The following is a 27,868-nucleotide window of genomic DNA, read 5'->3' as shown; positions in this document are numbered from 1 at the left end:
ATGTGGCATTGGCTCAGCAACATCAGCAATAGGAGGTGGCAGTGGTGCCTACGGTACCACTGGGGACTCGGGTACCTCATGCACCTAAATAGGTGAAACCTGGTGCCTGCGGGAGGATGGAATGACAAATGTGTCGGTATGTGAAACTCATCTCCTACATAAAGAGAAGATGAAGAATCATGAGGAGAAGCATGAGTCCTAGAAGTATATGGCTCTGCATTTCCAAAGGGACCAGGAGCATCCAAAACCTGCTGACTCTTCTCCTGTCGCACTGATATGTGTTGTACAATCCTCCCGTGCCTCAGTCGATCGTGTCTATTAGCCATTTTACCTATAATTTAAATTATAGCAAAGAATTAGTGAAAGCATATAACACCACAAGTAGCAAAAACAAACAAAAAAAATAACAGAGTAAATTTCGGAGATGCATCTCCGGTTTTGGGAAAATAAAACGTTGAAAAATTCCGAAGGTGCATCTCCAGAACTTTATGCAACTCAGAAGTTGCGTCAATGGAGGCAATGTAGACATGGAAACGAAAACAATATTGATATGATTGTCATTTTCGGTCAACTATCATGTTTTACACTATGATATCAATCATATAAGTTATCAATCATCCAATTTTTACTCATTTCCTAACTTATATATCAATTTTACTCATTTACACAAAAACTCAAAGACTTTTCAAAACATCAAAAAACTTACAATTTTCCAGTTTGTTTTAGTGTTGAATGATGTTGATTGAAGTTCCTTTGACCTTGGTTGCTTGATATTTGACTTGTTGATGGGAATGAATTTGAGACTTTGTTGTGTTTTTTGAGAAATATGATAAATGAGGAAGAGGAAAGGTTCTGACACGATTTAAGTACAAATCGTTCTGGAGATGCATCGTTGCTATTATACTTAGATGCATCTCCGGAATATTTTAACGTTCACTTATGTTTGGGTGCGTCCATTTAAGTATCTTCGTGTGGTGGCTAAGAAACATATAGGGTGCATTAAAAAATCCTCATTTTTTAATACCTCTATTTTTATCACAAATTGAGCTTTATTGGGTTAGTTCAAAAAATACAAAATAAAAAATTTAATAGAGTTGTTAATATTAGTTATATTTTACTTTTTTTTAAAAACTACTCATCTTTTAAAAAAATAATCAGTACAAAACTAGCATATTTTTATTAAGAAATAAAGTTCTATATACTCCTTTAATCTTTTTGAAATTGAGCTAATTCTAGTTAATTTTATCATTGAAATGGATCTAATTATAGTTAATTTGATCATTAAATTTACAAGATGAATAACACTAATATTGACACATTTTTATCCACTTGTTTATTGAAGTTTTTGGAAATATTAAATCATCTAAATGCAAAACAAAATAAGATTTAATTTTGGATCAAAACCCTCCAACAAGAACTTCATGAATTCCAAAATCCTCTAACAAGAACTTCATGAATTTCATGGTTTAGAGGCATTAGTTAATTTTCACACAACTTGATTTTTCACATTCATCTGGATGTAAATGTTTTGAAACAACTTGAAAAGTAAACATAGCCGAAACCTATAAATATTAAATAAAAAATATAAGTTAGTGAGTTGGTATGCAAGATTATGAAAATTTCAAAGATATTTAATGTTGTTTAAAACTTACCAAAACTTCTAATGAGTCAAAAATTTCAAAGATACTATCAGCTAAGGCAGACAAAAATATATGAGCCAAAAAGCTCTAAAACTAGCTAGAAATTACAACACTAACACAAACCATGAATAAATTACTTAATGAAGCAACAATAACAAACCATAAGTAAATCTTACAATTCACAAAAGTCAATCACTAAAGTAACTTTTCAAAACATAAACAATCTACTTTAGTTTAAGCATTGAAAAACAAAAACTCATATTTAACTCAAATTTATTTGTTTGGAGTCCATCCAACATGCCAGCCATTGACCCAAATGTAAACACATAGCCTAGCTATTGATTACAATGTCTAACATGTGCTTCAAAAGAAACAAAATTAGTTGGGAAAAGAAGATCATAGTCGGAGAGATAAAAAACACAAGAGAAATCTCATTTTTAAATACTACCTCCCGTCTCTTTTAAAAAGGACCGAAGGTAAAAACATATTTGATTGACTACCGGAAGAAATCAAAGTCTCACTCCACATTGCTCATTGCTGAAAGAAAGGGTCTAAAGGTTTATATAGAATAACACCTCACGCCTTAAAAGACAGTTTTGTAAAGATGAATTAAACTAAATTTTAATTCTAATATGGTATCAGAGTCTATCAATCATATCATGAGTCACCTATCATTTATATCTATACACTTAATTCAATAATGTTAGGTGTGATGGATCTAGAAAGAGTTTATATAATGATATCACTCACCTTACAAGTCAGTTTTGTAAATTATTTTGTATGTATGAGTTAAGTAGAACTCTAATTATATTATTAAATAATATTATAATGATAAAGAAAAATATTGCTTTACTTAGTGAACGGAAATCAATAAATTAGTAATTCTTAACTAACTTTTAACCACTTAGCCAACATACTAATAATAATAGAACAAAATTAAGTAGTTAGATTGTACAATAAGTTTTGATTAGTCCTATGATTAGACATTCCTTAATCCTAACTAATCAAAAATAATAATTTCAATTTCTTTCCTAATTTTTAGAATTAGTTTCTCTTGGCAGCTATGGTGAAAATATGTCAATTGATTTTGGATAGGAGGATATTTAACTACAAGCTTCTTGTTATCTACTTGTTATTTAATGTGTTCTTGGGGACTGCATCAAACCATAAATAGATTTTGTTAAGACTATACACAATATCCTCTTTGCCTTTAATAGTATATTTAGAACTGCATAGTTGATATGTAAATGTAATAGTGACCACCTACATTTAAAAGCTAAGGCAATGACAAGCTTGGTTGTTTCATGCCTGATCACATGTGAGAATACTCGAGTGATTCTAGAAAGCTCTGCAAACACTAAATTTAAGTATTTTATTCATTCTCACATTCAAAATATTTTTTAATCATTCATTGACTTGAGCGACGGAGTGTTAACCTTACAAATCCACCATACTCCATCACATCGAAAACGTACTCTACCATATTTGAATTCTATTTCATTTTGTCTTCAACTATTTCTAATAATTTATGATCTTTGAATTGAGCAAGAATGAATAGGATACTTATAAATTTAAAAGATACCAATATTAAAATTATTATTTAAAAAATTGTTATCTACAGAGGTATTATGAAAATGAATACAAATTTTCTTTTTTAATTTGCAGGTATAAAATAAGTAATAACCACTCCCAAATTCGGCTCATTGTCGTCCCAATTTACTTTTAAAAATAGTAAGTTTGTATTCTCATATCATTTTAATAGCTGTAAGGAGGATTAGTAAAAACTGACAAACCTCTTTTTTACAAATTGAATGCAACAATTTTTTTCTATCAATTAATTTAAAAATTATAAACTTAAATTACAGTTTTGATCTTTTTGTTTGATCTTATTCACGAAAATAGTCTTTCTGTTTTAAATTCAAATAATTTTGAACTCATTTTCAAATTTCTTTCATTCAAAATTTAAGTTGTATTCATTTGTTAATGACATGTAAATTTTATTGTTTATCTTTAAAGACCCATATAGGTTTTATGCTCAAATTTTTAACTTTTTATATTTAAAAATTGATGAAGTATTCATTTTTTATTGACGTGTAACTTTCATTTTATATTTTAAAGTTCTACAAAAGTTCCAATATAATAATTCGTCATGTTTGATCAATATATGTCATTTAAAAATAAACAAATCATCAATATTAAATATAAAAATATGAGAGAAAAATTAAAATTATTTAAATTTAAAATATGAGAATTATTTTCGTGAATAAAATAAAAGAAAGATATCAAACTATAGTTCGGTGTACTAGTAATTCATAAATATTATCTTTTTTTTTTATTGTATATTATAAAAAAATCAACTTATATAAAGTATATTTAAGGGAGTTAATACAATTTTTTTCCTAATTATCTTTCGTATAGACTAATGGTGTGTTTGTTTTAAATGAAGGTGGGAGGATTGTTTGTCAATGAGAGAAAGTGAAGAAAACGATACACTTTTTTCGTTTGGTTCTCTTAAAGGTTGAAGGAAGGATTATATTTTGGTGGGTCTCACGTGAATAAGGGCCAGTTTGTTTTAGCTTTAAAAAAATAGATTTTTTCTTTGTATTTTTGAAATTGTTTCAATAAAATGATGAAATACCAAAAATAACATTTTAAGAATAACTATTCAAACCAAATTTTCATTTGAAACTTTTATAAAAAGTTTCTTTGTAAATTTTTTTACACTAAAATATATAACACTACAAAAATCATTTTTAAAAAAAGGCAAAACAAACGGGCCCTAAATCTTCCACACCAAAATGAGAAGAAACATGAATGAGTGCGTCAAGTTAATTGCAAATCCAAATTTACCCTTAGTTTTATTTAAAAATCTCAATTTATCATGCAAAGAAATTTTCTTATACTATTCACCTCTAAGTTATTATTGCTAAATTAACTAGGGATGTCAATAGGGATAACAATTTGACTAATCTTCAGTGGGTAACCACAAAAATTATCCATAATGAATAATGTAAAAATCCGTAAAATGAATATGGATATGGGCACAAACAATTACCTACTAAAATAAGTAGGTATATGTTGAAATCCACCCCAATCTGTAGAGAATTTCTATCAATCTTGATAAACAAAATTGTTATCAACCACACAATGACAATGAAATGAAAAGAATGGTTGAGAAAGAAAGAAAAGAACGTTGGAGAAGAAGAAAAATATTTTCTGCAGAGTTTTCTCTCTACCCACAACATATGGAAAATTTCTTTATTCACTTTGCAACTGCAAAATTATATGAATACAATGTTATGAGTTCGTAATAAGAATATGGGTTACTCCCTCTATTTATAGATTTGGGTTAGCTTACTCCCTAAGTCAAAGCCCAAAACTATAAAATCTCAAAATAGTTAACACTACTAAAAATAGGCCTAAGTCAAAATCTTATGTGAAGCAACATGTTTCGACACTTCGACATACTAATACAACTCGACATATCCTTGTTCTATCGAACAACCTGCTTTGACACAAGGAATTACAATTCAACACACCACATAATTCATTGTGTCTAAGTTATCTACATTCATCATAGCTTTTAGTCTTTTGAACACTTCGACATGCGCTCCATTCGTCATGATGTCTGCAATCTGATTCTCAGTTCTGCAGTGTTCCAAATTCATCTTTCCATCTGCTACCTGCTCTCAAAGATAATGAAACCTTATTTCGATGTGCTTGCTTCAACCATGTGTTATCGGATTCTTCGTCAGATTGATAGTTGACATGTTGTCGATCTTCATGGTAATTGCCCCATGACTCTTCGTTATTATCTCTTCGACCAGATTCATCATCCATGTTGCTTGACATGCACAAAGAGAAACAACTATGTATTCTGCTTCGCACGATGATAATGCCATTATTGACTCCTTTCTCGAACTCCAAGAAACTAGTGCACCACCTAACATAAACACATAGCCAACTGTGGATTTTTGATCCTCATCATCACTACATCAACTTGAGTCGGTGTATCTCACTAGTTTGCATTCTTTTCCTTCATCAACTGCAAAAAAAAATATATCATAGTCGAGAGTTCCTTTCAGATACCTTAGTATCCTCTTCGTTGCTACTAGATATGATACATTTGACTTCTGTATGAATCTACTCACCATACCTATATTGTATGCTAAGTCAGGACTTATGTGACAACGGTATCAAAGTGACCCAATAAGTCTTCTATATTAGGTTGGGTCAACATCATCTTCATCTGAATCTGGGCTCAATTGGAGTCGAAGTTGGGTTGCAATCTTGCATCTCAAATCTCTTGAGTATTTCGCTTGCATACCTTCTTTGATGCATCATCAAACCTCTACCACTCTTGTAGAATTTGATGCCAAGGAAATATGAAATATCACCCAGATCTGACATTTCAAATTCCTTGTTGAGATCACCTTTGAAGTCTTCGATCTCCTTCTTGTACCAACCTGTTATCATTATGTCATCGACATAGAGGCATAATATAAGCAAATCACTTTTGCTTCTTCTTGCATATACTCCATGTTCAATTGTTCACTTCACAAATTTCTCCTCCCTTAGAAATCCATATATCTTCTTTTTCCAAACTCTTGGAACTTGTTTAAGTCCGTACAGGGCTTTATGCATCATGTACACCTTTCTTTATTTGCCTTGTTTCACAAACCCAACTAGTTGTGCAACATTAACTTCTTCTTCTAAGGGGACATTCAGGAATGCACATTTCACATTCATCTGACACATATGCCAGTTGTTTACGTTAGCTACACCAACAATCAACCTGATTGTTTCGATCCTAGCAACAGGTGCAAAAACTTCGTCGAAGTCGATTCCTTTATCTAATGTAATCACAAATTCTTGCAACTTTGCAGGCACGTGTCTTATTCTTTAAGGTCTATTTGGGCCTGCTTCACCTCTAACTTCTTGTCGAACTTCTCTTTCGACTTCACTAGTTGGTTCATTGCAAAAGATTTTCACTGAATCCTTCTTAACATTCTCAGTTCAATCCCATTCCTTAATTTCATTTATGACCACGTCCCTGCTGATTACCACTTGCTTGTTCACTGGGTCGAACAATTTGTATCCTCCAATCAAATGATATCCTATCAGGATCATCTGACTCGACTTATCATCAAATTTTCTTCTCAACCGATCTGGCACATGTCTATATGCTATAGATCCAAACACCTTCAGATGGCTCAAGCTAGGCTTGACACCAGACCAACATTCTTCTGGCGTGATTCCTTCTAGCTTCTTCGTCGGACATCTATTCAGGATATATGTTACAGTCGACGCAACTTCTCCCCATAATTCATTGGGTAGATGCTTGCCTTTCAACATACTCCTCACCATATTCATGATGGTTCTATTCTTCCTTTTTGTGACTCCATTCTGCTATGAAGTGTAGAGTGACACCACCTCATGCACAATACCTTCTTTCACACATAATGCATTAAAGTCTTTCGACACATATTCTCCACCACCATCAGTCCTCAGAATATTGAGCTTTCGACCGCTTTGTCTTTCAACCATAGATTTAAACTTGGCGAATACCTCGATCACTTCACTTTTATTCTTGGTTAGGTAAGCCCACAGTTTTCAATTGAAATCATCTATGAAGGTAACAAAGTATTTGTTACCTCCAATCGAATCCACCTGGATAGGACCACATACATCAGAGTATATAACTTCAAGAATTGCCTTTGAGCTGCTTCCTGCATCCGTACTGAAGTTTTTCTTGTGTTGCTTCTCCAACACACATTCTTCACACATTTCGTTTGGAATCGATTTCTGGTAATCCTGAAACCACATTTCTTCTTTTCAAATCTCTGATGTCTTTGAAATTGATATGGCCAAGTCTATAATACCATATCCATTCATCTCTGTTGGCTGCTATTGTAAGGCACTTATGCTCCATCACATTAAGGTCAATCTTGAAGGTTCTAATATGAGACATTGGAGCCTTCAAGATCAACCTTCCATTTGAGTCGAGAACTTTCATCATCATGTCTTTGATCGACACCTTGTACTTTTTTTTGACTAACTGTCCTATATTGAGCAAATTGCTCTTCATGTCTGGTATGTACAACACATTTAAAATTACTGAATTCTTCCTATCTTTCCTCATAATCAAAACATCACCAACACCTTCAAATACTAGAGTATTGCCATTTGCAAATTTCTCCATGTTCTTCATTGATAGCTTTATGTTGACAAACCAATCTTCCCTTACATACAAGTGTGATGAGCATCCTGAGTCCAAGTATCATTGGTCCTTTAATATCTCTTCATCTCTCGTTATAACCATCAACAACATCTCTTCTTCTTCGTGTTTCACCAACTTTGCATCAGTTTCTTGATTCTTCTACTTTTCTAGACAATCACTAGAATATTGACCATGCTTCTAACAATTGTAACACTGAATGTGACTCTTGTCAGGCTTTCGACCACCACCTTTTCCTCTACCTACAACATCACCTCTTTAGTTGCCTTGGTTTTAGGGTTTTCTCTGATTTGACCAGTTTCCTTCTTGTTGATTTCGACCAGTTGAATTGTTGTAGCCTTCTTTTCCTTTGTTTTTATTCCAGCTTCCTTTGTCTTTTCTTTATTTTGCTGATTGTGCCTGCAAAGCCACATCACTCTTCGACTTTCCTACAGCTCTTTCATCCATTCTTTGTTCATGAACTTCAAGCGTCCCTTGAAGCTCTTCCTTTGTCAGTTTTGACAAATCTTTCGAATCTTCTATGGCTACTATCACATGGTCAAACTTTGGAGCCAACGACCTCAAGATCTTTCCAACAACAGATCTTGATGTCAACACTTCTCCACATACCCTGATTTGATTCACCAGTTTCGTAACCTTAGTGAAGAAATCAATTATGCTTTCATTGTCTTCTATCTGAAGCAATTCATAAGTCCTTTTGTGAGTTTGTAACCTCACCTCTTTCACCTTCTCCGCGCCTCCAAACGACTTCTCCATAATTTCCCATGCTTCTTTCGCTGACTCTACATCACTAACTTTTTCAAAGTTATATGGATCAACACGTTGGTGGATTATAAAGAGAGTTTTATAATCTTTCTTTTTCAATTCTTTATGTGCAACTTTTTCTTGATCTGTCGAGTTTTCTGCAAGCGTTGTTATTCCTTCCTTCACAAGATCCCAAAGATCTTGATAACATAACACAACCTTCATCTGCTTGCACCAATTCTCATAATTATTGTTCTTGAGAATCAGAAGATTCACTGGAAAATTCCTATTTGGCTGACTCATTGTCATCGTGATTTTCTTCTCACGAATCTCTCAAACCGGAGCTCTAGATACCAGATGTTGAAATCCACCAGAACTTGTGGAGAATTTCTATCAATCTTGATGAACAAGATTGTTATCAACCACACAATGAAAATTAAAAGAAAATAACGATTGAGAAAGAAAGAAAAGAACGTTGGAGAAGAAGAATACTTTTTCTGCAAAGTTTTCTCTCTGCCCACAACTTGTGGAAAACTTCTGTATTCACTTTGCAACTGTAAAATTTTATGAGTACAATGTTATTAGTTCATAAGAAGAATATAGGTTACTCTCTCTATTTATAGATTTAGGTTAGCTTACTCCCTAAGCCAAAACCCAAAAATATAAAAGCCCAAAATAGTTAACACTATTAAAAATAGGCCTAACTTGAAATCTCGTGTGAAGCAACATGCTTCGACACTTTGACACACTAATACAAATCGACACATCCTTGTTCTGTCGAGCAACCTGCTTCGACACAAGGGATTACAATTCAATAGTATAGACGTGGGTACAAGTATCTTAGTACCCATCTCGCCCCATACACGGACAATTTATATTTATATATTTTTATTTTTATTATTATAAACACATGTATCATTTTAATTTTATTAAATACATCACTATTAAACTTGTATGCATTTTAATATAGCTTAATGCACCTTTTGGTCATTTAACTAAATTCATTGTTTTGCTTTGGTCTCTTAACTAAAAAAAGTTATAAAGTAGTCCCTTAAAAATAATTATGTTACATGAAATGGTAACTGCCGTTAGCTTTTCTGAAAAAACGTTAACTTTTGCCTTGCTGGACATGTAAAATCTTACCTGACTTTTTTTTCTTTGTTTTTAAATTGTCTATCTAAGTTCTAAAATTTTAACAAAATGAGAAGAAAAGAAACCCTAAGTTAGTCGTCACCCCTATTTTTTCTCTTTATCTTTTCTCCTTCTTCCACCACTATAATCCTTCATCTCCTTCTTTCTTTCTCTATTATCCTTCAATCGATACCAGATCTTCAAAAATCTATGGATATCTGCACTGGTGGCTCACAAGTCGTAAGGTAAATATTCCAAAACCCTTTTTCCTCATCAATATCTTGTCTTCATGGTCCCCTTTTCCTGATAATGTTTTTGTTTTTCCAAATTTTTTTCCTAAGCTAATGATGATTATGGCTTTATTTCTTCTGATGGTTCTTCTCAACAACTTTCAAGAGAAGGCATCAAGTTGTTATCTCCTTCGGATTCCTCTAATCCAGATCAGGGTTTCTTTAAGTGCTTCTTTGTCTCTGATTTGAAAAAGCGCGTCATGGATGGTCTCTACAAAGTTTCTGATAATGAATGATATTGGAGGTAAGAAAAAAAATCAAATTCTTCACTCTGCTTATGATTTGTCCTTTCAAGGTGTTTGTTGGATGTGCTTAAGAGAAATAAAGAGGTCACTCAGATGAAGAACAAGGAAGATGTTCTTTCAGAGAAACATACGAAGAAGAAGAATAAGAAGAAGTCTAATTTGAGATTTGTTTGATTCTAGATCTGATTCGAGATGTTGTTATCTCCGTTTTCACAACCTTGCCTCTTCTCTTAGTAAGTGGCTTAGTTTTGTTATTGATTTTATACTTGATTTAAATATTCTCCTCGTGGGATTCTACTGCATTTCTCTTTAATTTTTGTTTAAATTCTTTTAGGTACCGATGACAAGATTTCCTATCTGATTGTAGCCTGTCATCTCATATTCACTGTTTTAAGGAATCAAACTATCAAGATTATGAACAATTTAACTGATATGCACTCTTAAGTCTAAGTACACATGTGTTTTTTTTGTATGTTTTACTAAATAATATATTTTACTGCAATATTATGATATCAACAAAATATGATTTGATACGCAATTGTCTCAATAATATATATATATAAATATAACCTATCAAAATATATATATATATATATATATATATATATATATATATATATATATATATATATATATATATATATATATATATATATATATATATATATATATATATATATATATATATATATATATATATATATATATTGAGATGTTTAATGTATTGCTCATGTCAGACTATCAATGTACGTTTTGAATGTGTGGTTTGTTAAACTGATATAAAACTTTCATATTATTTTAATCGTATATTACAATGAGGGAATAGGTTATATTTATATACACAGAAAACCTATTTCTAATTATAACTAAATCAGAATAGTTATAGCCAAATCATGGTAATTAACAATTAATAACTATATTCCTATTATAGTTCCTAAAATCTTGTTGACAGCCAACGCCAACACTCCCCCTCAAGTTGGTGCATAGAGATCTCGAATGGCCAACTTGTCAAGTGCGTTGTAGAAGTCTCTGCTACATACAACTTTTGTGAGTATATCTGCTAATTGATCTTCAGATTTAACAAACGGGAATTGAATTATCTTGGTCTCCAAATTTTGCTTAATGAAGTGTCGATCTATTTCCACGTGTTTTGTCCGGTCATGTTGAACCGGATTATGAGCAATTTCAATTGCAGACTTGTTGTCACAAAAAAGGTTCATCGCATTGTTCGGAGCAAAGCCAATTTCAATTAACAATCTTCGAAGCCAAAGAATCTCACAAAGGCCTTTAGCCATCCCTCGAAACTCTGCTTCAGCACTTGATAATGCTACAACCTTTTGTTTCTTACTTTTCCATGTAACCAAATTTCCTCCAACAAAGGTAAAATAGCCTGAGGTGGATTTTTTGTTGGTTATATCTCCTGCCCAGTCAGGGTCTGTATAACCTTTAACTTGTACATGATTATTCTTTGTGAACATCAAGCCTTTTCCAGGCGAGGACTTCAAGTACCGCATGATTCGAATTACCGCGTCCATGTGATCTTTACTCGGGTTGTGCATAAATTGACTTACTACACTTACCGCATACGCTATATCAGGTCGTGTATGAGATAAGTAAATAAGTTTTCCAACCAATCTCTGGTACCTTCCTTTGTTTGTTGGCACTTGGTCTGGATATTCTCCCAGTTGTGGTTCTGGACAATTGGAGTATCTATAGGTTTACAGTCTAGTAGCCCAACTTCTGATAAAAGATCTAGGATATATTTTCGTTGAGATAAAAAGATGCATTTCTTCGACCTAGCAACTTCAATACCTAGAAAATATTTGAGCCCACCTAGATTTTTCATCTCAAATTCGGTTGCAAGTTGTTTTTGAAGTTTTGCTATTTCCTCAGAGTCATCTCCTCTAATAATCATATCATCTACATACACAATCAAAGTTGTGACCTTACCTTGACGATGTTTCAAAAACAACGTATGATCTGTGTTGCTTTGTTGGAAGCCATATTTTTTCATTGCCAGGTTCAATCTCCTAAACCATGCTCTAGGAGATTGCTTCAAGCCGTACAAACTGCGTTGCAATTTACACACCACCTTAGTCTCATAATTTGTCATGTATCCCGGAGGGATATCCATATATATTTCTTCTTTCAAGTGCCCATGGAGAAATGCATTTTTCACGTCTAACTGATGCAATGGCCAATCCAGATTTACTGCAAGAGATAAAAGAACTCTGACAGTGCTCAACTTGGAAACAGGTGAAAAAGTTTCTTGATAGTCTATGCCATATGTTTGTGTAAAGCCTTTAGCCACTAATCTTGCTTTGTACCTTTCAATAGACCCACCAGCTTTGTACTTGATAGAGAAAACCCACTTACACCCTATTGGTTTCTTTCCTTTTGGTAAAGGGATAAGAGTCCATGTCGCATTCTTGTTTAATGCCTGTTAGGGACCAATTAGTACTACTTTTTATATCATTTTATTGGTCCCTTTTACCAAGTTTTGATGTAATTACACACTTTTATTCTCACTATTTTGTATAAATGCAATTAGGTTTAATTTATTTTGTTTTGAATAGTTATTTCACAATTTTGTTAGTTTTGTAGAATTTTAGAGATAAGAAGGCTTTGGATTGCAACACCACATCTTGGAGGAAGCTTGCCAAACAAGGAAGCTGGAGAAGCAACAGTTCGCGGCGCGAAGGTAGTTCACCAACTTGGTCTGGATATTCAAAAAGTTTGAATCAACTAACCTTGTGAGGAAGAATCCTTAGTTAAACCCCTTTGAGCTTATTTTAGGATTCATTTGATTGATCATTGTAAAATCAATTGAAAATTTTGGAATAAATGAATCCTAATTTCTTTCGTATCAATTGAAACCTAAACCGAGTTGTTTGAAAATTTTGCCTTTTGCTTATGTCTAAGTAGGGAGCATTATTGAATACATTTGGTTTTGGAATCTAAGTTGGGGAGAGTAAAAGTAGAAAGAAGTGATTAGAAACTTGGAAAAGTGAGTTTTTATGAAAGGGTGAAAATTTGAAAAGAAACAAGAAAAAGAAAACACCCTTGAAGCCATAGAGCAAAGAAAAAAGTAAAGAAAGAAAAAAAAAATCAAAGAAAATGCTCATGGTTGTGTGGATGTAATAAGAAAAAGAAAAAAATAGGGATCAAAGAAAAGGAAATTGTGTAGAGTTGAATGTTTGGGAATGCTCCCTTAGGATAGGCAACTTTGTTGAATTCTCTTAATCATATCCTTTCTTGTAACCTAAGCCACATTACAACCTTTGAAAGACCTCTTGATTCTCATTTTTCACATGATTTGGTATTTGTTGTGATAACCGCATGATTTGAGTTGTTGTTGATTTAATTGCTTGGATGAGTGAAAGAACCCTTCATGTTATTCATCATTATTATGATGTGTGTGTAAGTTTGATTCAATTTTGACATATTTGGCTTTGAATTCCTTGGAATGATTTTTGCACTCAACCATTTCTCTTATTCATGTTTTGTCTAGAATTGAGATAGGTGAATTGAGAAAATGCCAAACGCTTTTGAACCATTTGAATGTCCTTGGTAAATCCTTGTTTCAATCTTTTGTGTCATTGCTTTGGTTGTAAGGGTGGAAACTTTTGTTTAGGGACAAACAAAATGCTAAGTTGGGGAGAGTTGTTAGGGACCAATTAGTACTACTTTTTATATCATTTTATTGGTCCCTTTTACCAAGTTTTGATGTAATTACACACTTTTATTCTCACTATTTTGTATAAATGCAATTAGGTTTAATTTATTTTGTTTTGAATAGTTATTTCACAATTTTGTTAGTTTTGTAGAATTTTAGAGATAAGAAGGCTTTGGATTGCAACACCACATCTTGGAGGAAGCTTGCCAAACAAGGAAGCTGGAGAAGCAACAGTTCGAATTGGCGCCGTTGCCGGGGATTGGTGTCGATATTACAAGCATTGCAATAATTCTTTGTTTTAAGTTGTGTTACATTTATTATTATCTCTCTTTTGTTTCACTTGGTTTGTTAGTTTTGTAGATTCTAGTGCATGCGGGGAAGAGCAACTGAGGAGCAACTTCAATTTGATCCTGAAATTGAAAGAACACTTCGGAAGCTCAATAGCAAAACACGAAGAAGAAGGAAACTAGCCAAAGAGAGGAACCGGAGAGAAGAAGCATCTACTTCCTCACTTGTTCCAGTCGAAGAAGTGGTGGTAGAGGCTTGTGACGGAAACATGGCGGATGACAATCGTACCGAAATGTCCGCTAATAGTCCAAGAAGAAATGCTCAATTTGCCCGTGGAGGAAGAAATACGGAGATGAAGACCGGAATCCTCCAACTTCTCTATGCAAATCCATTCACCGGAATGGATCATGAAGATCCATATACCCATCTCATCAAATTTTATGAGATTGCGGGTTCTACGGGAATAGATGAAACGGGTGAAGAGGCACTATTCAAGAGGATGTTCCCACACTCCTTAGTGGGAAAGGCAAAAGAGTGGTACCTTGATCAAGCACCGAGAGTGATGACGGATTGGAATTTGTTAGAAGAAAAGTTCTTAGAAAGATACTTCCCTCAATCCCGATTCATGGAAGCCAAAACGGCTATTGCGGTATTCACTCAAGGAGGCAACGAGTCTCTAAATGAAGCTTGGGAAAGATTCAAATCAATGTTGAGAAAATGCAAGGGACATGGTTTTGATGAGCTCACTCAAATTCATATTTTTCTAAATGGACTCCAATCAACTCACAAGACACTTCTGACGCCACCGCGGGTGGCTCGCTTATGTCAAAAACTACGGAAGAAGCTAAAGTCATTATTGAACGGATGGCCCTCAATGATCATCAAGGTCAACATGATCGTAGCCCTTCACAACGTAAGCCGGGAGTTCTTGAGTTAAATACCAATGATGCCATCCTTGCTCAAAACAAGCTACTCTCTCAACAAGTGGAGCTTCTCACTCAACAAATGGCCAAGCTTCCACAGCAAATAAAAGAGATTCAAGGGTTTCAAGTTCAGCATCAAGTAGCATGTTGCGAATTATGTCAAGGGGATCACCCTACTGGTTTTTGTCCTCCACCCCAAGAAGAAGTGAGTTATGTGAACAATCAAAATCAGGGCTATCAAAGACAACAACCTAACAATCAAGGCTACCAACCAAGAAACAATCAAGGCTATCAACCGTCAAGGTTCAACAATCAAAATTTTCAGCAGCAAAGTCCTTACCAACATCCAAACTCTCAAGGACAGCAGTCGCAAGGAGGAAATTCCAAGCTAGAAGACACTCTTCAACAATTCATGCAAGCTTCCATGGCAAATCAGAAGAGTAACGAAGCAACAATTAAAAATCTGGAAAATCAAGTAGGCCAACTTGCGAAGCAACTGTCGGAACAAAACGCAGGGCCTTCTTTCTCTGCTAACACTCAACCGAATCCAAAGGAGCATTGCAAAGCAATTGTCACAAGGAGTGGTAAAGAGTTGGTAAGTGAAAAAGGTGAAGAGATTGTAGAAGACAACATCACTGATGGGATGCTGGAAGAAAAAGACATAGTTGGTGAAAGGGAAAATGCTACTGGAAATGCTCAGTTCGCGCCGCGAAAAAAGCAGGTTTTGCCAACTGAGCAGCAGATTGATTTGGAAGGGAAAAAGGATGCTGAATCAAAGAAGAAGAAGAAATCTGAGAAAGGGGTGAGCGTCATTCCAACTCAACATCTACCCTATCCACATGCTCCATCAAGGAAGGACAATGCTAGGCATTATGCACGGTTCATGGACATCTTCAAGCAACTCCAAATCAACATTCCATTTGCTGATGCATTAGAACAAATGCCACGGTATGCTAAATTCATGAAGGACATTCTTACCAAGAAAAGGCGACACGTGGAAGATGAGACCATATTGCTTGATGCACGGTGTAGCGCCATCATCCAAAAGACTCTCCCAAGGAAGGAGTCTGATCCGGGCCGGGTTGTTCTACCGGTAACCATTGGAAGCACATACGTTGGAAATGGTTTGATTGACTTGGGCTCTAGTATAAATTTAATCCCCCTCTCCATTGTCAAAAGATTGGGGAATATTGAGATTAAATCGACGAGAATGACTCTACAACTAGCCGACAAGTCTACCACCTCACCATACGGAATCGCTCAAGACATTTTATTATTGACATTGAGATATTTTGTAAGAAAAGAAAAACAGAGTTTTTCTTCTTCTCCATTCTGCTTTGTAAAATGATGATGAGGAGCTAAACTTCCTTTTGTCAAGATTGGAGTTAGTAGCTATTCTCATATGTTTATGTATTCCATTTGATTTATATATATGATAAAGATTGTTGATGTATTGAATATTGTTTTTGCCCTAAGTTGAAAACCAGATTTGAGTAGTTGTCGAGAGAGATTATTTGAGTCTTGACATAAAACAGATTTTCATGTAGTGAATAGGTTGTAGAGATAGATTTATTCATTACTCTTCTTTGGTATTAAACATTAAAGATTGCTATATTGATAGTTAGGTGGAGAGATCGTCTAAGGATCAATATAGTGATTATCACAATATCATTTAGACATAAATGACTTTGAGAGGATACTTGAACATCATCAATAATCTTGAATCTATTTATTTTTCATAAGGAATCATAAGCATTTGAAATAGTGAACTCCAATCTTGCCAAGCTTTTATATTTGATTAAAACCATTTTACTGTTTTTAGTGACCTTTGCTCACAAGATAATTTTCCAAACAAACAACTTCGTTACTTTCTAAACTTATAACATTTGAATTATAGAACGGCGGTAATATTACCCAATCTCTGTGGATACGATATAAAAATATTTGCCGAAGATATACTTTTCAACAATGCCTCAATTTCTTCATTCATAGCTTGAACCCATCTAGGGTCTTCAATGGCCTCTTCAACGTTGCTAGGTACACTATATGAAGACATCTCATTTTCAAATTTCTTAAGGGGTTCAGACAAGTCCTTCATAGAGACATAATTAGCAATTGGATACCTTGATCTATGATCCTCTTCTTCAGGAGAGTAACGCTTTAGTGGTTTTCCCCGATTATGCCTATGAGGTAATTCATAGCTAACAGAGATATCACCATTATTATTATTATTATTATGAGATATAGGAGAGTTTACCTCAATGATATTCTCAGGAGATGGATCGTTGAGTACTGGAGAGGGGGGGGGGGGGGGATTCCGATACTTCAACTTCAGAACTCATATGGTCTGTTTGAGTTTGACAAGAATCACCAAAAACTTCAGTTGAAGGTATATCAATATCTTTGAACCAGTCAAATGTCGACCAATTCGACTCTTCTTCTGGTGTCTCCCCCTAAAGAGAAGAATTGGGTGATACAGATGAGTATAAATGGTCAAATTCCAAGAATGTAACATCCATGGTTACATAAATGCGTCGAGTAATAGGGTCATAGAAACGATACCCTTTCTGGTGTACACCATATACCAAAAACAGGCAGCGAATGGCACACGGATCAAGATTTGTACGCTGGTTTTTATGTAGGTGAACAAACGCAACACACCCAAAGACTCGAGGTGGCAGCATTTGTATTGTAGGCAGCGGTACAAATATGGACAAGGTCTGCAACGGAGTTTTAAATTCAAGGACCTTCGATGGCATCCGATTGATGAGATATAATGCTGTAGTAACAGTGTCAATCCAATGGTGGTGAGGCACATGTGCTCCATGTAAAAGAGCACGGGCAGTTTCAAGAATATGCCGATTTTTTCGTTCTGCAACACCATTTTGTTGTGGGGTTTGTGGACACGTGGTTTCGTGAATAAGTCCGTGTTTTTTGAAATACTCATGGAATTGATGATTTACAAACTCCCCACCATTATCAGAGCGAAGGATCTTAATTTTCTTTGAATATTGAGTTTGAATCATTTTATGGAATTGTTGAAATATGTGTATCACTTCATTTTTTTGTTTCAACAAATAAATCCAAGTCATTCGAGTGCAATCATCAACAAATATCACAAACCACCGATAACCAGGGATAGAAGATTTTGGGGATGGACCCCATACATCAGAATGGATTAAAGCAAACAGAGCATTACTTTTATTCATACTTGATGGAAAAGTAACTCGATGACTCTTGGCTAAAATACAAGCTTCACATTTGAAGTTCAACAAAGATGTATCTGAAAATAAGCTTAGGAACACATGTTTCAGGTAGCCAAACGAAGGATGGCCTAATCGGCGATGCCAAAGTAAGACTTGCTCCATTTTATTGTTTCTTGGATAATGCATGCGATGCGCTCGGCCTACACTAAAATCCTCCATAGAGTAAAGTCCCTCTCTCTTAGTACCACGCCCAATGATCTCCTTCGTGAGAATATCCTGAAGGAAACAAAAAAATGGATAAATCAGCACAACATAGTTCAAGTCTTTTGTAACTTGACTCACAAACAACAACTTATGAGATAGAGAGGGAACAAGTAGTGTATTTGAAAGCGAAAGGGTTGGTGATAACATCACAGTTCCAGCCCCTGTTACCGCCGATAAACCACCATTTGCGTTGGCAATACTTGAGCGCCGAGGGGTTGAACGTTCAGAAAAATCAGCAGCATCGAACGTCATATGATCGGTAGCTCCGGAATCAAGTATCCATGCATTAGAGTCATCATCATGATTAGAGCAAATCAGAACATTACCTTCAGTGGTGTGGGAACTTGATTTTGGAATGAGGGAAAGATGGGGTTCGACAGTAGCTACTGCAGCTTTTCCCAGGTTGCTATCAGTTGTATCGCGACGCTTTCGAGCCTGAAAATCTGTCCACCAGTCTGGATATCTATGAAGCTTAAAACAGGTCTCGCTAGTATGTTTGTTACCTCCACAATGAGAGCACTTAGTGCCATTAGATGGTTCTTTATGTTTGGATTGAGAAAGTATCTTACTGCTATGTAATTTGAGACCCTTAGATGCAAGAACTGCTCCAGATAATTCATTGGAGTTGTCTGTCATCACTGCCTGACGAAGAGCTTCCCTCCTAACATGTGAATATGCTTGCTCCACTGTTGGAAACGGTTTCATTTGTAAAACATCGCTTCTGATATTATCTAAGCGGTCATCAAGTCCATCCAAAAACACATACACTCGTTCTTCTTGGATAAGGGTATTGTAGTGTTGGATATCAACTTGATATGTCATCGGATTTGGACGACGAAAATCTATCTCACGCCAAAGTCCTTGGAGATCGTTATAATATTTTTCAAGAGAACCACCGACTTGTTTAAGACGTGTCACCCGTTGCCGAAGGTCATACACTTGGGAGGTGTCACTGCCAACAAAGTATGTGGTCGCAATTGCATCCCGCACCAGCTTGGCAGTGGAGAAGCGAATAAAGTTGCGGATTAGAGAAGAGTCCATTGAGTTGATTATCCATCCCTTAACAATCGCGTTGTCAGTCCGCCAACGTCGAAACGTAGGATCTGTTTGAGGGGGTTGCGGGAGATCTCCATTGATATATCCTAGTTTGTCTTTGCCCGAGATATACATCTCGACCACCTGGGACCAAAGGGGATAGTTGTTGCCATCTAACTTGATGCCAATCGGTGCCACCATATGGTCAGAGACAATTTGTGACGGGGCTGACGCACGGTTCAGAACTTCCGTCATTTTTGTCGTCAATTCAGCAAGAATGGAAGACGAGGTAACCTCATCGGAGTTTGAATCCAAGTCGGTCATGGAAGAAGGATGGAAAGTGTTACCGTAGGTCAGGATTAAGACCTGGCTCTGATACCATGTTAAACTGATATAAAACTTTCATATTATTTTAATCGTATATTACAAGGAGGGAATAGGTTATATTTATATACACAGAAAACCTATTTCTAATTATAACTAAATCAGAACAATTATAGTCAAATCATGGTAATTAACAATTAATAACTATATTCCTATTATAGTTCCTAAAATCTTGTTGACAGCCAACGCCAACAATGTTTGGCCTAAATAAACTCTACAAAATCGGTTGGTAGAGTGAGGACTGCCCTAAATTATAAACACATGTTCAGGCCATATATTGTCCGATGTGGGACTCTTAACACACCCCCTCATGCCCAGGACTGGACATCTGGAGCGTGGAAATAAATGGTGGGTGACCCGATAGCGGAAACCATAGTAGGTGGCCCACCGGATCTTAAACGAGGCTCTAATACCATGTTAAGAATGTGTGATTTGGGGCCATTGAATGTGTATTTGTTGTATTTTTATTTTAAAAAACTTAATTTTGTTGTGGAATCTCTGAGTTATTTTATCTAAAATTATTATCATTGATATTGTATAATTAATTTTGTTGAATCATTATTCAGCCATAACATATGTTTCTTATCAGAAAAGTTGTTATATTACACAATATATTTCCGGAGGTTTTTAACCTCCGTCCTCTAGTTTAATTAATCTATCAATTTTTTAATACGTATATTGAGTCAACAATGTACCTTGAGCCTTGTTGTAAAGTCACAACAACATAACTTAATGGGTTTTTGACAAAAAGACAGAAAGAGTCAAATTGACTAACATAAGTGTTTTTAAGAGACTAAAGTTTAACGATTTTGAGTTAAGGGATTGAAGTGAAACATTAAATTATGTTAGGGACTTGATGATTAATTATGCCTTTTAATTAGGGGTGACAACATGGATCCTCCCAATTGAGCATGCCCGTTTTGCCCTTACTTTAGTGCGGGACGGACCAAAGGTTTAGGCCATCACCCTCTAATGTGTCCGCCCCGTCCCGCCCCATTTTTTTTCACGGGTTTTTGCAGACACGGGCATTTACATAAACTTTTGCATTTTAAGCTTAAAAAGTACAGTACCTGCGGGCTTTCCCCGTCCATTTTTTGCGGGACGAACCTAAGTTTTAAGCCCACATCCTCCACTATTAATGTCTCGCCCCGTCCTGTTTTTATGAGTTTTTGCAGAACGGGCTTAAACGGGGCGGGCATGCTCGTTCGTCACCCTTACTTATAATATAAGTGTATGTTTATTTTTTAACTCAACAATAACATCTTTAAATTTTTTATATGTTGTTAAAAACTTAAAATAATATGATAAATTATAATTAATCGATAAATTATAATTAATCGATAAACTTTTATTAAAAATGCGGATAAACAAATATGGATATGAGTATTTAAATACCCATATGATACTGATTCAAATATAAATATTAGTGCCCACATGAATATAAACTTAGGTACGGAGATTTTTTAAAATATATATATATATATATATATATATATATATATATATATATATATATATATATATATATATATATATATATATATATATATATATATATATATATATATGTGTGTGTGTGTACTATAGACCTTACTCAAGTATGCTCGTTATAATCCCTAATATTAATCCATAGAAATTGAAATGTTCTACTAGTTTTGTTTCTTTTTGTAATAATATCTACAAAAAATTATTTTATAGATTAATTAGAATGTCTCTTATTTTTTAATTTATTTTTATTATATTAAATTTTTATCTTTCTTTCCTTCTATTTTCTCTCATATCAAACTACTAAACAATTCATCTTACACTCTATTCTCATTCTTTCCTTTTATTTTTTATTTTCACATTCTTTCCTTCACCTTTCTTTTACCAACCAAACATAGTGTAAATAAAACTAACATATATAAAGTAACTTAATTCCAAACAAGAGATGAAAAGCGAAACCGCCCCTAGTTTTGCTCTGCTTGTATTTTACTTCCAACCGAACAAGCCACTGGTTTTGGCTTAGTCCGTAATTAACTCCCACAATTCCAATCATTCACTAAGCCTCATATATATATGAATTCATAAACACCAACACATCATCACACATTAAAACAAGTTCAAATTTCAACAAAATTACAGCACAAAAATGAGTGCAGCTGCAACAAAAGCTTGGGTAGTAGCATCAAGCATAGGAGCTGTGGAGGCATTAAAAGACCAACTTGGTGTATGCAGGTGGAACTATATTTTCAGATCACTTCATCAACATGCTAAGAACAATATCAGATCATATACTCAGGCTAAGAAACTGTCATCTTCTTCTTCTGCTGCTGTTTCCAACAAGGTGAAAAGAACTAAGGAAGAATCCATGAAGAAAGTCATGGACTTGAATTGCTGGGGTCCTACCACTGCAAGGTTTTGATAACTTATTCATCTTATGTATCTAATTCATCCAAAATTTTGTGACCAAAAAAATGAAAGTTGAGATTTTGTTTGTTTCCTCTTTATATGTCCTATCAGTTCTTGTATTGTTTTATTGTTGATTGTGTCAGATTCCTATGCATCACATGTTGCAATAAAATAAGGGAAATCATGCTTTTTCTGCTTGTGATCAATGTTGCTCTTTTTCTTTTTGGCCAGATTTCTATTCTTTTTTTTTGGTTTAAAGCTACTTTAAAGAAAGCTACGTCCTTTAAGCTTAAATTGTTTGCTAAATTTTTACAATTTTAAAAAAAAATGGTATAAATGATTTTTTTAAATAAAATGAAAATTTATTTAAAAAAAGTCTATTAATAAAATATATAGACTTTGATAGTAAAATTTGAAAACAATCAATTCGGAGAATGTCTACATATTTGACTGTGTGATAACTTTAAATATTAAAATTCTTAATGAATTTAGATCCGTGGTCAGCACCTTTTATTTTTATTTTTATTTTATTTCTATAAATATTCATGTGAGTATATGTTGGTCATTAGACCAATAACAAACAATATAAAAATAATAATTTAGAGACATAGATACTTTTATTTATCAATTTATAAGAGTTTTTTAATATTAAAAATATTTATAATTTTATAACATTTTTTTTGTTTTTTTTTATTGAAAATTTATACCGAATTTTTTAATGTGTTATTGGAATAGAATTTCTAATGAAAATTTATGAAAGGTTACAAATACACCAATATAAAAATTATTTCTGAGTTGACCAAATTATTCAACAAGACCGGCCTCCTAATACTCTCATTCAAGACTCATGTTTGTCTTTTCCAATCCATGAGCGGTTTTAATGGTCGACCATATAATGGCCGAATTTTTTATTGTTGCATCGTTGTAACCGTTTTTGTCGGTTGATCAGATCATCGTGAATTTCCCAACCAACAACAGTAACTTTCAAATCAACTTGATTGGTCGTTCATCGTGAGAATAATCCAGCAATCGAAGATGTCACGATAGTCCTTGTTTCCAGTCCTCGAGACTCACCTCCTTCTATCGGAGGGGCGATTTGGGTTTAATGGCATCTCCATATGTTTCATTTCATCTCTCAAAATTTTGCTTCCTCCTCTGGTCAGTCGAGGAACATTCAAGGTTCTGTCGTCATTCCATCTTTTTCAGCAACTACTCCAAGTTCTAAACAAATTCAACTGCAAACTCAAGCGCTTGAGCCAAAAATGTTCTAAAGTTTCCAACAAATTCAAGCCACACTTGGGATCAGAGAGCGAACAAAATCATAACAAACATCTACAAACTAGTGCAACAGAAGAATATGCACCTTCAAAATAAGAGACTCTTACATATATATGAAAATCAACAAAAGGATTCAGCATGAGCCGCTACATAACAGGAGGTATTGTAACACAGAAACCTTCGAGCTACGCCTAATTTGGTTCTCAGCGATGCCACATCACATTACATTAAGGCCTGCAGATTTCCAAACATTGTCCGCCTAGGGTCAATAACTTTCCCCATATTGGTTCAGAAGGTCGAGACGGTAACTACTGTGAAGACAAGTTTCCTACAAGATTTTGATGAAAATAACATATCAAGCTCTCCATAACAAAAGAATGGAAAAAGAAGATCATTCAACATTGCTCAAGTTTTTCGTGGATCTAATAAAGGTATATGGAATTTTTGATAATATACTCCTAGTGTTCAAAATTTTTATCATACATTAAAATGATCATTCTAAATCTTTTATATCATGATTATTTATTTTAATATAATGTTTAAAAATTGCATGTTTAAAAGTTTTTTTAACTTAGAATTTTTTTTAATATTTTGGTCATGTCAATCGATTGATGCCTTGCTACAATCGATTGATCAAACTTTCTATTTTAGATTTTTTTCGTTTTTAAAGCAGGACCAATCGATTGATGTTGTATGTCAATCGATTGATCTTAGTGTATTTTTTCAATTTTTTAGTTATGTCAATCAATTGGTTATGTGTGTCAATCGATTGATGCTGAAAATATTTTGAAAACTCTGAAAAATTATTTCACCATTCTTTGCACCATTTCATCATAACTTTTTATGGTAAAAGCTTGCATCTGTTCATGATCAATTATCTATTTTCCATTCTAACCATTGTCATGTTATGATTGAAGAGATGCATTCATACTATAAATAATCCATATATTTTCATTAAAAAACTCACCTCTTTCAAATCAATTTGTAAAATCTCTATACATTCATTTTCATTATTTCTCATATTAAGATACTTTTGAAAAATAATTTTCATATCATTTTCTTCAAAAGTACTCTTGAGCACTTATATACTATTTTGTTTTGAAATTTCATATTGAAAGAGAAGAAGATTCTAATCAATTGATTAAAGTCTTATCAAATACAATTATTCATATATTCATTTAATTACTTTGTAAAATCCTAAGTACCAAGGATTGTTTGGTTTTAGGTGTTTGCTTATGATCCAGGATTGTTGGATATAAGTGTTAAGAAAAGGAAGGATTGTTTTCTTTTCTTGTGAGTTAAGTTTTCAAGAGGATTTTTCTTGATTACTTAGTTAGAGGCTTGATTTAGGAGATCTAACAATAATAAAATCTCTTACACATTATAAGGAGATTGTAGTACTCTCAAGTTGTGAGGGGAACCAGTATAATTCCCGGTGTTCTTTACTTTCTGCTCTTTATCGCTTTCAACATCATATCAATCCAGAAAAGAAAAGAACCTTATCCACCAAATCCGATTAAATTTCTAAACGTCCTAATTCACCCCCTCCCCCTTCTTAGGCTCAATCCTAACTTACATTTGGTATCAGAGCAGGTTCTGGTAACTTACTCCACAAATCTAGACAATGGCTTCCGCAAGCGTAAATCCGGTGTTTAAGGATGGAGGTAGTAGCAACAAACTATCTCTATTTTCTGGCGAATATTTTGATTTCTGGAAAATCCGCATGAAAGCACATTTAGAAGCACAAGGAGATGGTATCTGGGAAACCGTTGAAAATGGTCAGCATAATCCGACAAGTGTGATCATTGGTGTTGGCACCCCAAAGATCAAAAGTTCGTATGATGAAGACGATAAGAAGAAAATACTTAATAAGAAGAAATCCATCAATATTCTTCAAAGTGCATTAAGTATGGACGAGTTCTTCCGTATATCTCAATGCAAATCTGCGAAAGAAATATGGGATACTTTGGTGGAGACTCACGAAGGAACCACTGAAGTCAAAAGATCCAGATTAAATACATTGAGTCAAGAATACGAAATGTTCAGAATGCAACCCGGAGAATCCATCGTTGCTTTACAGAAAAGATTTGTTCACTTAACGAATCACCTAATCGCTCTTGGAAAGACCTTCACAAATGATGATCTCAACCTTAAAGTGATACGATCCTTGACGAGAGAATGGAAACCTAAAGTTACGGCCATATCGGAGAAGAAAAGTCTTTCTACAATGACGTCCGTATCGTTATTCGGAAAACTCCAAGACATGAACTTGAACTTGGACGACTTGAAAAGCATGAAAATCAGGAAAAGAAATTCAAAGGAATTGCTTTAAAAGTTGAATCAAAGGAAGAAAAAGACGAGGCCGCATTGGAGGAAGATGAAAACTTCATGCTCCTTGTTAAAAGGCTTGGTAAGTTTTTTGGTAAAAATGACAAACCTTTTCATGCTAAAAGAAATAAACATTTGAGGAAAAGGGAGACTTCCACTTCCACACAAGAAGTCACATGTTATGAATATGGAAAGCAAGGTCATATAAAACCAGATTGTCCGAGACTCTCAAAGAAAGGATGCTTTAAAGGCAAGAAGGATTTCAAGAATAAAAAGGCGTATGTTGCATGGGAAGATAATAAGATAAGTTCTTCATCTGAATCGGAAAGCGACGAATGTGCAAACTTAGCATTAATGGCTTCACACCACTCCGACGATGAAGAAGATGAGGTTACTAGCAACTTTTCTCTTTTCGATAGTGACGCACAAGGTGCTATAAATGAACTTCTTGAAGAATGCAAAATTCTGTATAAAACTATATCATCTCAAAAGAAAACAATTTTATCTTTAGAAGGAAAAATCGTGACAATTGAAAAAGATGTCAACGATGAAAAACAAAAGATGATTAGTGAAAAACAGAATTTTGTATGTAAAAACAGTGAGTCACTTTCTTTCCAAATTGTCCAATTAAAAATAGTTCTTGAAAGATATGAAAAAGGAAAAATTGGATTGGAATGAGTCCTTAGCCAAGAAAGATATTCAAATGATAAAAGTGGTCTTGGTTACTCAAAATTTTCCAAACCAAGTACAAGTAAAACCATTTTTGTTAAGGCTAAGGATCAACCATCCGAAGAGAAAGTAAACAATCCCAAAGTTGTTCATCACTATCCTAAAAATAAAAGATTTCCTAAAAAGAAATCTTATGTTCCTAGATATAGAAGCAACTTTGAACCTACTTGTTTTTATTGCGGAATAATTAGCCATACACCAAATGTGTGCTATGTTAGAAATTTCAGCGTAGCAAGTGGGCATTATGTATGGGTAAAGAAAGGAACTAATTATGAATGATCCAAAGCAATTTGGATACCTAACAAAACTTAATTATGTTTTGTAGGTATGCTTGAAAACCACTTCAAACCTCTGGTATCTTGACAGTGGTTGTTCCAAGCATATGACGGGAGACATAAACAAATTTTCAAATCTAGCATTGAAGGCCAAGGGTTATGTCACATATGGTGATAATAACAAAGGGAGAATTCTTGGCATAGGCAAAGTTGGAGAACCACCTTTCACATCCATTGAAGATGTTTTTTATGTCGAAGGACTAAAGCATAATCTTCTAAGTATTAGCCAACTTTGCGACAAGGGCTTCAAAATCAAGTTCACCAAAGATGAATGCTTGATTGAAGATGAAGTCTCTCATGAGGTAAAACTAAAAGGTACAAGAATTAATAACATATTTATGATTTCCCTAGACGATGTTTCTTTGAAAGTAAAATGTCTTATGGCAAACAATAATGAGTCATGGTTGTGGCATAAAAGATTTGCACATATTTTGTTGGTGTAAGCCTTATAGGGCAATACTTTTGGTACTTGTATTGAATTATTTATTAATAATAAAAGGTTTTTTCTTTATTATGTTTTTTTAATAAAGTCCCTAGAATAGCTAGTCCGTTTAATGTATCAAGTGTGACTTAATCATGAGATCACATTAAATATAAGGACATTATTCTTAAAGTATTCGTAGTCGAGCTTTATTGTGAAGTGGGATAACATTAAAACATTAAGATTATTATGTATATATATTGATGATCACATCTCATGGATCATGGATAAGGAGTTATCAAGTCTTAAACATAGGTATGAA

At 34.2% G+C, this 27,868-nt stretch overlaps 2 protein-coding genes across 2 annotated transcripts in view; both read left to right on the top strand.

The window, feature by feature from the left end:
• Positions 1–25,162, top strand: part of LOC127086420 (uncharacterized) — a 30,791-nt gene extending 5,629 nt beyond the window's left edge. The window contains exon 2 of the mRNA XM_051027180.1: positions 23,405–25,162. Coding sequence (XP_050883137.1) covers positions 23,405–23,414 — 10 coding nt within the window. The 3' untranslated portion in view covers positions 23,415–25,162. The remainder of the gene's footprint in view (positions 1–23,404) is intronic.
• On the top strand, positions 22,002–25,162 carry LOC127086419 (uncharacterized). Its single transcript, XM_051027179.1, has 2 exons — positions 22,002–22,461; positions 23,405–25,162. Exons 1-2 carry the CDS (start codon positions 22,196–22,198, stop codon positions 23,412–23,414), a joined length of 276 nt encoding a protein of 91 aa, XP_050883136.1. The 5' UTR covers positions 22,002–22,195; the 3' UTR covers positions 23,415–25,162.
• Positions 25,163–27,868: the final 2,706 nt, after the last annotated feature.

The sequence above is a fragment of the Lathyrus oleraceus genome, chromosome 5 (assembly GCF_024323335.1).
Source record: "Lathyrus oleraceus cultivar Zhongwan6 chromosome 5, CAAS_Psat_ZW6_1.0, whole genome shotgun sequence".
Taxonomy (NCBI): domain Eukaryota; kingdom Viridiplantae; phylum Streptophyta; class Magnoliopsida; order Fabales; family Fabaceae; genus Lathyrus; species Lathyrus oleraceus.
The sequence above is the reverse complement of the archived record's forward strand: the minus strand, read 5'-3'. Positions and strand labels throughout refer to the sequence as shown.

Excerpts from the sequence above, each read along its gene's own strand:
- LOC127086419 (XM_051027179.1), top strand. The coding sequence starts at position 22,196 with ATGAGTGCAGCTGCAACAAAAGCTTGGGTAGTAGCATCAAGCATAGGA.